Here is a 13,497-nt window from a genome sequence, read left to right on the forward strand (position 1 = left end):
TTTTCTGAAAAAAACCCTTAACTGGGAAGGGGGGTTGAAAGAATTGAAAAATTAGTTGAAATAGTTGTATGAATATATATACCAAAAAATCTAAAGATGTTACAAACATGAAAACTGGTATATGGAATCTCCTATTAAAATAAAGAAACGAGCATATCTGGGGGAAATCAACTTGTTAGGGGGGTGGGGATGGAAATGGAGATGAATTCATTTTACGAGGACACATGTATCTCAAGAACTGAATGAGTTACAGTCGTGATAATTCGTATTTGGAAGCTTTTAAAGAAACGGGTACTGTTTATTTTGGAAAATTTACTTAAGTGGGGAGTGTGAAAGGAAGTGAAAAAAAAATGAATTCTTCTTCTGGTGAAACTTTATATCTCAAAACTGAAGGTTACAGACGTGGAAAATAGTATTTGGAATCTCCTCTAAAAATAAAGGAACATGTATTTATTTTTTCGACTTGAGAGAAGACTGTTTCACGCATGTACAGTTCTATGTCGCATGGTCATCTTAGCCCCAAAAGGTAATACCACATACATGGTTTGCAAATAATTTCTGGGGTAAATGAAACTCAATTTTTGGGCGAGTTTTTATACTTTAGGGATTTTCAGATAATGTCATAGTACATGCCGAGGAACGATTACTTTGATCAAATTACGAAATCCACGCGAGCGAAGCCGCGGGTAATTGCTAGTTTTATATATATAGGTATGATGATTTTACGTTCGGAGACGCCGGGGTGTAGGTAAATTTCTTCTACAGGAGTTCTTATGCATATTCATTAATGGATGTTTGCGACATGTTGCATTACTGTTCGACTGGTAGCTACTGTGTGTATGTGTAGCAGACTTTCCACAGAACAGAAAGTAGGCCTGTCCATTGCTTAATGTTGAGTAGCTATGACATTCTTCTTCGTCCTTTTCTCTTTTGCCCTCGAACTTCCCTTCTGTAATCACTGTACGAGATATTTGGAATTCCGGAAGATATGTTCAGGTATGCGGTCTTTCTCCTTTAACTAACACTCTCGAACTCTATTCATACGCTTCACGACTACTTCATTAGTTACTCCTGCTATCTACGGTATTTGAAGCATCCTGCGTCAAGTCCCCATTTCAAAGGTTTTTATACTTTAGGGATTTTCAGATAATGTCATAGTACAGGCACGAGACTAGCGTATTTGAGGAGCTTCAAATACCACCAGAGTGAAACGGGATCGAACCCGCCAATATTAGTTCAGAAGGCCAGGGTTCTCCCGTCTGAGCCACTTAGCTCAGCGTTTCAAAGATTTCTTTACAGGACTCAAAAACATGTATAGTTCTCGCAATAGTCTGGTAACATCAGATCAAGCGAGCTGGTCGTGCTGTTAGGGGCGCGCAGCTGTGAGCTTGTATTCGGGAGGTATTGGGTTCAAATCCCACTGTCGGCAGCCTTGAAGATAGTGGTTACCCATTTTCACAGCAGCAAATACTGGATATTATGAAATAATAGTTTTTATACCACATACTTGATTGCCTTACTGTATTACATTACTGCTTTCGTTAAGATATTTTTTCTTTCTTTCCTTCCTCCTTTCTTTCTTTTTCTTTCTTTCTTCCTTTATCCGTTTACCCTCCAGGATTGGTTTCCCCGCGGATTTAGCGAGAGATCTCACCTCTACCTCCTCAAGGGCAGTGTCCTGATACTTTGGGTCGGGGGATACAAATGGGCAGGAGGACCAGTATCGCCCAGGTGGCCTCACCTGCTATGCTGAACAGGGGCCTTGTAGGGGAATGTGAAGATTGGAAGGAATATACAAGGAAGAGGGAAGGAAGCGGCCGTGACCTTAAGTTAGGTACCATCCCGGCATTTGCCTGGATGAGAAGTAGGAAATCACTTCGAGGATGGCTGAGGTGGGAATCGAAACCCCCTTTACTCAGTTGACTTCCCAAGGCTGAGTGGATCGCGTGCCAGCCCTGGTACCACTTTTCAAATTTCGTGGCAAAGGCGGGAATCGAACCCGGGTCTGCGGGGGTGGCAACTAATCACTCTAACCACTACACCACAGAGGCGGACTAGAGATTATTTCCTGATTATTATTATTATTGTTGTTATTATACGTTCTTTAAACTAGTCTTACTCATGCGGGATCCCCAGCTGTTCCGTATCCGATTTGACTGAAGAGATCCACTTGTTCCAGGATGCCTTCCCTCTACCTGCCACAGCGAAGATCTTGTGGGTAAGTCTGCAGAGGTTCATGCAGGTTCGGTGCCCGTAGAAGAAGATCAGGCACCTTTTTCTTATACACGTAGCGATGTTTTCCTGATGTTCGTATAGTTCATCGCTGTGCCGAATTCTGTAGGTGCCTCCCTCTTCTCTTACGGGCCCCAGTATTCTCCTCAGGATCTTCCTTTCTTTGAGTTATAGTTTCCTGAAAGGGCCTTTCCTGGCCATCACGAGGCACACAGAGGCGTAGAAAACAGATGGTTTTACTACCCCGTTATAGTGACTGAGTTTGAGGTTCTTGGAGAGGTACTTTTATGCGTAGATGCTCCTGCAGGAGTGATAGGCCCGCTCAAACTTGGTGCACTTGATGTCTCTGGCTAGGTTCTCACTCTGGTTTGCAGAGATCCACTCTCCTAGGTACTTGACCACCAGCACCTTTCTAAACAAAGAATGACAAACCTCGCAGTAAATGTTAGAGTAGAAAGAAAGGAAGACATCGTCAAGATAAGTTCCAGATTTCATGTTAAACAGAAATGAACATAAATATTTTAGTGTGATTTGATAACATCTGATGATGTCCTTTCAGGAACGAAGCACACCATTATTCCTTGTTTCATAATGTGTTTTTTCACAGGTATGTTATAGTTTAATACTTATATTTAACCTGTGTGTTCGACAGACCGAAAGGCTTTTAAGGTACATTTAACTAAGTCCTTCATAAATTATTTTAAAGTGGTCAATGCACTGAAGAAAAATGATGTTAAACATCATAACATTTTTGTTCCCCCTAGGCCTGCTATACATCAAAGCCTTCTACGTGTGCTTCAGATGACACGTAGTTACTATGATACATAATACTAAAGAGTAGACTACATACTTACTATTACAACATAAACGAAAATAATCCTAATAATTCTAATGTGTTTGCATCAATCAATCAATCAATCAATCAATCAATCAATCAATCAATCAATCAATCAATCAATCAATCAATCCTGATCTACATTTAGGGCAGTCACCCAGGTGGCAGATTCCCTATCTGTTGTTTTCCTAGCCTTTTCTTAAATGAAACAAATTGGACATTTATTGAATATCTCCCTTGGTAAGTTATTCCAATCCCTAACTCCCCTTCCTATAAATGAATATTTTCCCCAATTTGTCCTCTTGAATTTCAACTTTATCTTCATTTTGTGATCTTTCCTACTTTTAAAGACGCCACTAAAATGTATTCGTCTACTAATGTCATTCCACGCCATCTCTCCGCTGACAGCTAGGAACATACCACTTAGTCGAGCAGCTCGTCTCCTTTCTCCCAAGTCTTCTCAGCCCAAACTTTGCAACATTTTTGTAACGCTACTCTTTTGTCGGAAATCACCTAGAACAAATCAAGCTGCTTTCCTTTGGATTTTTTCCAGTTCTTGAATGAAGTAATCCTGGTGAGGGTCCCATACACTGGAACCATACTCTAGTTGGGGTCTTACCAGAGACTTATATGCCCTCTCCTGTACATCCTTACTACAACCCCTTAACACCCTCATAACCATGTGCAGAGATCTGTACCCGTTATTTACAATCATATTTATGTGATTACCCCAATGAAGATCTTTCCTAATACTAACACCTAGATACTTATAATGATCCCCAAAATGAACTTTCACCCCCCATCAACGCGGTAATTAAAGCTGAGAGGACTTTTCCTATTTTTGAAACTCAAAACCTGAATTTTCAGCCTTCTTTGTAATTATTATTTATCTTGACTTCCTACAATGATAGCCTGTCTAAATCCGACAAAGTATGTTATACCATTTGAATAATGAATGCATGTGTAACCATGAAGAGTTTTCTGGAGTTGATCCTTCTCGTATGCGGTACTATAGAGGTGATTTCCAACAATTTGGCTGAGCCAAGACGGCTAAATCACAGTACATATTCTTGCGATTGCACACACTTTTCAAGAACTCGTATGTTTCTTCCCATAGAGTTGATATTTTTGTCATGGTGATAGATTTACGTATGCATGCACTTTCTTGCACTCGTATAATTTAATTAACTATGATAGCTGAACTTGCCGTCTTATTCAGTGTCATACCAAGTATCTGTTGGAAAATTTCTGAATATTTGTGAATACTGAGCATTTCATTGTACAATACGACCTCGGCAGTCATTTTACGTATTTGTGACGAATTTTTTTTTTGTGTACATTCTAAACACATACGTGTGAGTGAATGTTATTCTGTCTAATGTAAATCGTACCCGCTGTGTTTTATGACGTCATTTCCTGTTCATTAGCGCTCGGTTGCTCTTGTTAAATGCAAGACGTGCTGAATGAAGTAAATAATGCAAGCCAGTTGTCCATACATAGGTCTACTTGTTATGGGCACACTCAAGATACGTACAGCCAGAGGCAGCTCTTAGAAGGTTAGCGCTTCCCGGCAGTTTTATAACCAAACTACTGAATGAAGTGGCCGTACGTGCTAATGCATTTCGGGAGACGCGTGGGTTCAAACCCAACGTTGACCGTCCTGAAACTTGTTTTAACGTAGACTTACGCTCCTCGACAACGGGTATATGTAAAGAAAAGTTTTAAGACGCTTTTAGTGTTTGAGTAGAACGCGTATATCGCCGAGAGTATTTAACTTACGATTATGTTCAATGTTTCAATTGACAGATAAAAGAGGGGGCTACTTGTTTCAATTTTTAAACAATTTGAAAATCCTAAACGTAGTTTTCATGAGTAAGGCAAAATTCGGGCTAAATATGTGACGTCACACGCGTACTCTGTTAAGTATTATTAAAGTGTGTGGTTATAAGTAGAGCGAGTAAAAATATGAAGACATTTTTACCAAAATATGAAATACAATGTGTGAAAATATGAAAAATATGAAGTTTGAAAATGGTGAAATTATATAAAGTTGTTCGTTCTGGTTTTAATTTGGATACTAGAAAGTTAATTGGTAGGAATTCATTCCAAAATTCAGTATAATAAAAGTATTAGATTGAATTTTTACTTTTAAATTATTAAATAATGTTTCTTGTAAGACTGTTTATTTAATCAGCTCCCAGTAATTTACAAAAAGTAATGAAGTAAGATATAATTAATAATTATTTGCAATCGATATGTGATTTTGGAATTGGTCAAAGCCCGAAACCTTGAAGAGGACAAAGTTTACATACATTTATAAATATATATTATATTTATATATAAATATAAATTATGTTATCCGTGTTAACAGATATAATGAATATTCCTTCAATACTAAATTTCGTAAATAATTAATGCCATTGGATTTAATACTAAATTTTATACAAATTAACTTCGTTTAATAATTGTTCTTATTTCTTTTATTTATTCCTTATAAAAACAAGAGTGAAAAGACACGCATTTTCTGTTTCTAATTTATTTGAATAACTACTTCATGAATAATTATACAGAATTGCATAAATGTCAGAATAGGAATAAATATGAATATTTTCATAAAATATGAAGATTTTATCAAAATATTATAAAATATGATTTTTTTTATTGGTGGATTTTTATTGCTGACTACATAAAACGTAAAGATATCTGGTTCCCATCTGAGTATTCTTCATAGCTTAGAATATGAAATACCGGGCGAGTTGGCTGTGCGGTTAGGGGAGCGCAGCTGTGAGCTTGCATCCGGGAGATATTGGGTTCGAACCTCACTGTCGGCAGCTCTGAAGATGGTTTTCCGTGGTTTTCCATTTTCACACCAGACAAATGCTGGGGCTGTACCTTAATTAAGGCCACGGCCGTTTCGTTCCAATTCCTAACCCTTTCCTATCCCATCGTCGCCATAAGACCTATCTGTGTCGTTGCGACATAAGGCAAGTTGCAATATATATATATATGAAATGCCATGTTCTAGATCTCAAACATCACTTTATTTGAATGTTGTACCGAGTAACTATCCCAGCGCATTGGGAAATTTATTTATTTATTGATCTTATTTTTACTCGAATTCTTAAATTATTATGTCTTATTTCTCGTATCACAGACCCATACAACACCGAGTTATTACCCACATTCCAAGTCCAAGAGTACTATTGAATATAATATATTATCGACACAATATTTGTCTTATTTCTAACAAGTAAGTCTACAAACCATCAAAACCTTGCGCCCGTTACAATAGCGACAGCCTACTGCCAATTTTTAGTTGGTTTCCCATTTTCACTTCAAGACAAATGCCAGAACAGTTTTTATTCATAGGCCACAGCCGACCCCTTCCACTTCATTACCCAATTTATTGATTGATTTCATCTTCAGGTAAGATTGGCGGCAGGAAGGGCATCTGGCCGTAAAAACAAGCCGTATAATTTCATCTCCCCTCATCTCTAACCTCGTATCGAAAAAAAAAAGGACTAAGGGGGTATACACTGTTATACTTGGGGAGAAAACGTGACTGCCTCATTTCCTGGAAGCGAGCTGGAAGTCAGCTGTCAATCACACCCTGCACCCTGCTGAGTTAACGAGTTCGAAGTGATCCTTGTTTGGTGAGGAGACGTTGCCAAGTCTCTTTCTTCGTGTCGAGTGCAGTAGACGATTTGGCAACTCCGGCTACAGTAGACGTAGTAAATAGACATCGGGCTGCCGCCGTAGATTAGCGGTGTGAGGCGAAGTCGTTATGTTTTTTTCTCGCAAGTATAGCAATAACTATTATAAACTAACAACATTCTGTTTATCATATCCTCCGAACTTAATAAATCCCTTTTTATCCGCAGAGGACTGAGCTGTCTATCCGTACCACCCGTGTCAGCGCTGCCTGTGCTACGGCAGACAGTGGACAGGTGCAAAGAAGGTAGGGGGGAGGGGATTTTGAAGGTGTTGTCTGCCTTGCACCAAATAGACTTATCTATATGGAGGGAAAAAACAACATAATTTTTCTGTCCTTGCTGGTACCAATGCGATTAAAATGCACGGAAAACAAAAGAGAGCATTCTTGATAACACAACTACCAGTCATGTTTTCCAAACACACCAGCGTTTAAAAATTCCATAAAATTAGAATATTATTTGCGAAAGTTTAGTAGCCGTTGTTGGTCTTCCTAGCCTTGTAATCTTTGTTTTTTCGTGTACCTGCCTTGGTGAGTCGCAAACCAATAATCGGATTCGTGTCTATTCATTTGTAATGACTTTCTGTATTACGCTAAGCACTTTTCAACGAGAGAGGAGACAAAAGAAACAATGGCAGTCACAAAAATTTCACCAACGCAGTTGCAGGAGAAGTTGGAAGATCAATACCGGCTATTAAACTTTCACTAGCTGGGCTGAGTGGCTCAGACGGTTAAGACGCTGGCTTTCTAATCCCAACTTCGCAGGTTCGATCCTAGCTCAGTTCGGTGGTATTTGAAGGTGCTCAAATACGACGTCCATTGTGTAAATTATATTTAAAATATGCTCCCCACCCCGTGAGTGTCAAGTCACCGGGTGCAAGTATGTAGAATTATAACGACTGGATTTAGCATTTATGCAATGCCATTCAGCGATAAAATTTTCAAACGTCTTTAGAAGTCGTGTGGTGACATTCTGACGTATTTTAACCCATTCAAACTCCGAGTCCTATTTCCCGCCACATTGCTTAAATAATATATATATTTTTAATGTCAACGTTTCTGAGTGTAAGCCCGCCTGGTGATCATGATCGTTAAGGCGCTAAATCTATATGGTTGACACCGTGGTTTACCGGTTCGAGTCCCGTTGGTCGAAAAGAAATGTCAACATCGGAATGTTGGCCGACAGGATAGGAGAGGTGGTGGTATTCCATGTCTATCGCTAAACTGCGCGTCAAAAGCCTGGATTGAACTCCAAACCTCTCCGCAGTATTCATAGGGAGTGGCGCTTAGCAGACCCCTAGGTGGTGGTGGTGGTGGTGGTGGTGGTATTATTGTTTTTTTACAAGTTGCTTTACGTCGCACCGACACAGATAGGTCTTATGGCGACGATGGGATAGGAAAGGGGTAGGAGTTTGAAGTAAGCGACCGTGGCCTTAATTAAGGTAGAGCCCCAGCATTTGCCTGGAGTGAAAAAGGGAAACCACGGAAAACCATCTTCAGGGCTGCCGACAGTGGGGCTCGAACCCACTATCTCACGAGTGCAAAGCTCACATCTGCGCGTCCCTAACCGTACGGCCAACTCGCCCGGTGATTGTTTTAAGAGGAAGTACAACTAGGCAACCATCCTCTATTAACACTAATCACAGAGAAAAATGGAAGGGAACCGACACTTCGAACAATGAAAGTATCAGCCAAAGAAAGTCAAGGGACACGAAGGGCGTGAAAATGAAAGACTCCCTAAGCCTTGAGTGCTGTAATACCGTCGGGGTCGGAAAAGAACAAGAGTTGACCAAGGGAGGTCGGATAGGAGCCTCGCACAAGTAAGTGGCAGCAATGCCAGGACTTAGCGAAGGTCCCCGTGTAGCCGCCAACCCACGCTATCAAGTTGAGAATCCCTAGGGACCCTTTCAGTCGCCTCTTACGACAGGTAGGGGTTACCGTGGATGTTATTCTACTCCCCCCCCGCACACACACACACACACACACACACACACACACACACACACACACACACACACACACACACACAGGGGAACCCTTCGTGTTATTCTATAGGAGTAGGGAATGTGCCGACACTGTACTTCACCCTCTCCCTACCTCAACCATCATCATCATCATCATCATCATCATCATCATCATCATCATCATCATCTGCAGTCGCTTAAGTGCGGCCAGTATCCAGTAATCGGGAGATAGTGGGTTTGAACCCCACTGTCGGCAGCCTTGAAGATGGTTTTCCGTGGTTTCCCATTTTCACACCAGGCAAATGCCGGGGCTGTACCTTAATTAAGGCCACGGTCGCTTACTTCCAACTCCTACCCCTTTCCTATCCCATCGTCGCCGAAAGACATATCTGTGTCGGTGCGACGTAAAGCAAATAGCAAAAAAAAAAATCATCATCATCATCATCGTCCAGATGCTTAGGTCGCCCATGGGTATCAAATAGAAAGACCTTCACTACGCGAGCCGAACATGTTTTCGGACACTCCCGACACTAAAAGCAATACAATAAATAAAATACATACGACATACAATGTAATCTGTGTTTGCTGTGAGCAAATTTGATTTCTCAATAAAGACCACCTTACTTGTGTCAATCTTCATTTTATGTCCTCCTTACTTACTTTACTAGCCCAAGTAACAATATTTATCTACCTCCTTTAGGACTTCGTCTCCTAATCCAATATTTCCTGCACCTCCCGATTATATTCGTCTGCTCTTCATTTTGTTTTAGATTTATGTGAGTTGTTTTCATATTTTACTTTCTCCAAGGCTGTGTCCAAACAAATGAGCAATTTCTCCAGTTATTCTGTATACTTAGATACAAATGAAATGGCGTATGGCTTTTAGTGTCGAGAGTGTCCGAGGACATGTTCGGCTCGCCAGGTGCAGGTCTTTTGATTTGATTCCCGTAGGCGACCTGCGCGTCGTGATGAGGATGAAATGATTATGAAGACGACACATACACCCAGCCCCAGTGCCAGCGAAATTAACCAATGATGGTTAAAATTCCCGATCCTGCCGGGAATCGAACCCAGGACCCCTGTGACCAAAGGCCAGCACGCTAACCATTTAGCCATGGAGCCGGACATAATAATAATAATAATAATAATAATAATAATAATAATAAAATAATAATAATAATAATAATCGCGTTGCTACTCGGTTTGGGTCACGTAGCTGTGAGCTTGTATTGAGAGATAGTGTGTTCGAACCCATCTGTCGGCAGCTCTGAAGATAAGTTTTTCGCGGTTCCTCCAATTTCCTTTCCAGTTCTAGCCTTGTCCTTACCCATTGTCACCGTAAGACTTATCTATGTCGATGCGGTTAAAAACAAATAATGATAATAATAATAATAATAATAATAATAATAATAATAATAACAATAACAATAATAATAATAATAATAATAATAATAATAATAAAAATAATTTTATTTCATCTTCTACTCTTTCTCCAAGGGTGTGTCTAAACAAATGAGCAATTTCAGTATTAATAATAATAAAAATGATAATAATATATACTATATAATAATATATAAGGACAACAAAAACAATTTTGAATGATCAATGTCTTTGAATTTTTTCTAAATATTGGTGAGGCATGAATACCATAAATAAATGACTGAATCACCTAGATGTGTAGTAGACTAAGGCTTCGCATGTTTACTCTTATTTCCAGAGTTATATAAGGCCTATTTCAACGATTTTTATGCCATTGGAGAGATCTGGCTGAGCGGATTTTTCTTTTATTAAAGTGGCAGATTTCTCGGAAAACCCACTGTAAAAGTGAAAGTCCTCAAAATGTCTTAACCACTAAAGATAAAGAAAGAGTTGGTACCTTTTATGTGATTCCTCGGCCCAGAAAAGTGAAGAAGTTACGAGTTAAAACGTACATTCCGTTAACTTCATACTGTTTTATAAGTACCTTGAATCGATAATGGCTCATTTGATGAAAATGAAAACCTACAACCTGTTTTCCAGCCATTGACCGGGTCAGGGATGTAATGAATGAAACATATATAGGCTGTTATTACAGTGCGGTCGCCACTCCCAACGTGATTTATTAATGAGTGATAAATGCTATGAAATGATAATGGAGAGTGTTGCTGGAATGAAAGATGACAGGGAAAACCAGAGTACCCGGAGAAAAATCTGCCCCGCCTCCGCTTTGTCCAGCACAAATCTCACTTGGAGTGCCCGGGATTTGAACCACGGTATCCAGCGGTGAGTGGCCGACGCGCTAAGTGGCTCATTTGATATAACTACTAAAACGGTTCACCGTGTTGTCAGTTGGCAGCGGGACGGAGCACCACGGAGGATGTTTATAACGTAACATTAAGTAATTACTACGTAAAATGAGCTATTAGGAGCATTATTCACTCAGCGTGGTTTGAGCTGTGCTTGGAGGATGCAGTTTCCATACATTTCAGCTTAAAAAACTAAGCATTAAAAAAACAACAAAACAAAGAGGTGATAAAATCAAGTATATCACTTTAAACATGCATCATACATCTTCATTATAGACTGTTATGCCTTTCAGCGTTCAGTCTGCAAGCCTCTGTGTATTTACTAATCGCCGCCACAATCCTCGATTTGTAACTAGTTCTGAGGCCTCGTTTAGTTCTGTATCTCATATTTAAATTGTTAGAAACTGAGTCTAATCATCGTAGTCTTGGTCTCCCTCTACTTCTCTTACCGTCCATTATTCTCCTAGGCAACCTATCCTCCTCCACTCGCCTCACATGACCCCACCACCGAAGTCAGTTTATGCGTATAGATTCATCAGTCAAGTTTATTCTTAACTAAGCCTTTTTTCCTCATTACGAGTACCTTCCTGCCATTGTTCCCACCTGTCTGTACCAGCAATCATTCTCGCTACTTTCATGCCTGTTACTTCTGGCTTATGAATAAGATATCCTTTGTCCACCCAGCTTTCACTCCTGTAAAGCAAAGCTGGTCTGAAAACAGACCGGTGTAAAGATAGTTTCGTCTGGGAGCTGACTTCCTTCTTACAGAAAACTGTTGATCGCAACTGCGAGCTCACTGCATTAGCTTTACTACACCTTGATTCAATCTCACTTACTATAGTGTATTACCATCCTAGAAGAATGCACATCCTAAATAATTGTAATTGCCTACCTGTTCCAGTTTTATATCCCTAATCTGACATTTACATCTCTTGGATTTCTTACCTATTGACATCAATTTGGTCTTGAAAAGGCTAATTTTCATACCATACTCATAGCACCTATTTTCAAGTTCCAAGATATTAGATTGTAGGCTTTTGGTACAATCTGCCATTAAGACCAGGTCATCAGCATCGGCCAGACTGCTTACTACACTTTCACCTAACTGAATCCCACCCTGCCACTTTATACCATTCAGCATATGATCATGTAAACTATGAACAACAAAGGTGAAAGATTACAGCTTTGTCAAACTTCTGTTAAGTACCTTGAACCAAGAACTCATTCTACTGTCAGTTCTCACTGCAGCCCTTTGATTGATTTTAATCGGGGGAAAAAAGTTGAATTGTACGAAGCTCGAAAGGGGATTTACACATATATCCGTATGAGGAAAACCCATAAGCACTTGGAAATTTTCGTTTTTTCCAAGACATTTCTTCTTAGAGCAAGTTGTGTTTTGACATTCAGTGGGGCTTTATTGCTTGTACGGATATAATGGTTAAAATTTAATTGAATTCACACTGTTATTGCACTTGAACGCGGGTTAATTCTACGAGAATATAACCCCTACATGTTCTGATACCTGAATCTGGTAGAAATTGCGTTAAGTTATTGCATATTGCGGTTCCGCCTAGAAAAAACCGCTATGTGATAATATTTCTGCTTATAACTCTGACCAGAAAGGTTCTGTCATTGCACGAACTAAATCGAACAATTTAGTGATACATGTTCTGCGGGTCAGTATTTGTCGAGGCTAGAAGTTTTGCAGGCGATGCGGGCACTAGGTCGTACTCACCTGACATGCTGCTGCCGCTAGGCGCTGCACCGCCGACGCATCACTCTCACCCCACACATGACAACGACTACACTCCTCACACTCACACCGCAACGTACGATCAATGATGAACCCGGCAGGCGCTGCACGCTCCCTCTGTCGTACAAACAGCACACAATCGATACCTGCCCCTCTCCTCCGTGACGTCACGCACGAACAAGGTCGCAGTCAAGGCTTTCCTATTTACATTAGGAAATAGTGCGATAATGGGGGAAATAACTAGCCTTCTTTGTAACATGCTTATCTTGACTGGCCTGGATTGAAGTAGATAATAAGAATATATCGTTTTAAAAGATGTAAAGCCATGTGTTGAGCAACAGCGTTCTGTTCGGGTCAGCGCGGTAGACCTGGGCCTTTTCAAAAACATGAGATTTTCAAACTTCGAAGAAGCGTAACTTTACGAAACAATAGAAACCAGGCCAGTGGCACCGACTTTGGGGGGACAGAATGCCATTTTGCCCCCGCCAAAAATTCTCCTCCTATATGTTAAGTCCCCTTAAATGTGGAGTTTGGTAGTCTTCGGGGGCTGCTAAGGCGTTAAATCCTGAGAAGGTAGTACATGTTTTTATATTAAGAAATGAGTTTAGAAATCGGGTATTCCTTCAGAGAACTACAATTCCCAGGCGGTACACCTGGTAGTAGAGCTTTTCACATTTCGTATCATGAAATACATAATAACAGTACGGTAATAGGAA

The 13,497-nt window shown here is 40.1% G+C and overlaps 1 protein-coding gene across 2 annotated transcripts in view; it reads right to left on the reverse strand.

Annotated features, from left to right (window-relative positions):
* The window catches only part of LOC136883371 (septin-2), a 139,413-nt gene extending 126,515 nt beyond the window's left edge, over window positions 1–12,898 (reverse strand). For both annotated transcript variants that reach the window (XM_068229692.1, XM_067155644.2), the window contains exon 1: window positions 12,764–12,898. In XM_068229692.1, coding sequence (XP_068085793.1) covers window positions 12,764–12,770 — 7 coding nt within the window. In that variant the 5' untranslated portion in view covers window positions 12,771–12,898. The remainder of the gene's footprint in view (window positions 1–12,763) is intronic.
* Between the last annotated feature and the right edge of the window lie 599 nt (window positions 12,899–13,497).

The sequence above is a fragment of the Anabrus simplex genome, chromosome 11, assembly GCF_040414725.1.
Source record: "Anabrus simplex isolate iqAnaSimp1 chromosome 11, ASM4041472v1, whole genome shotgun sequence".
In the NCBI taxonomy this organism is placed as follows: Eukaryota; Metazoa; Arthropoda; class Insecta; order Orthoptera; family Tettigoniidae; genus Anabrus; species Anabrus simplex.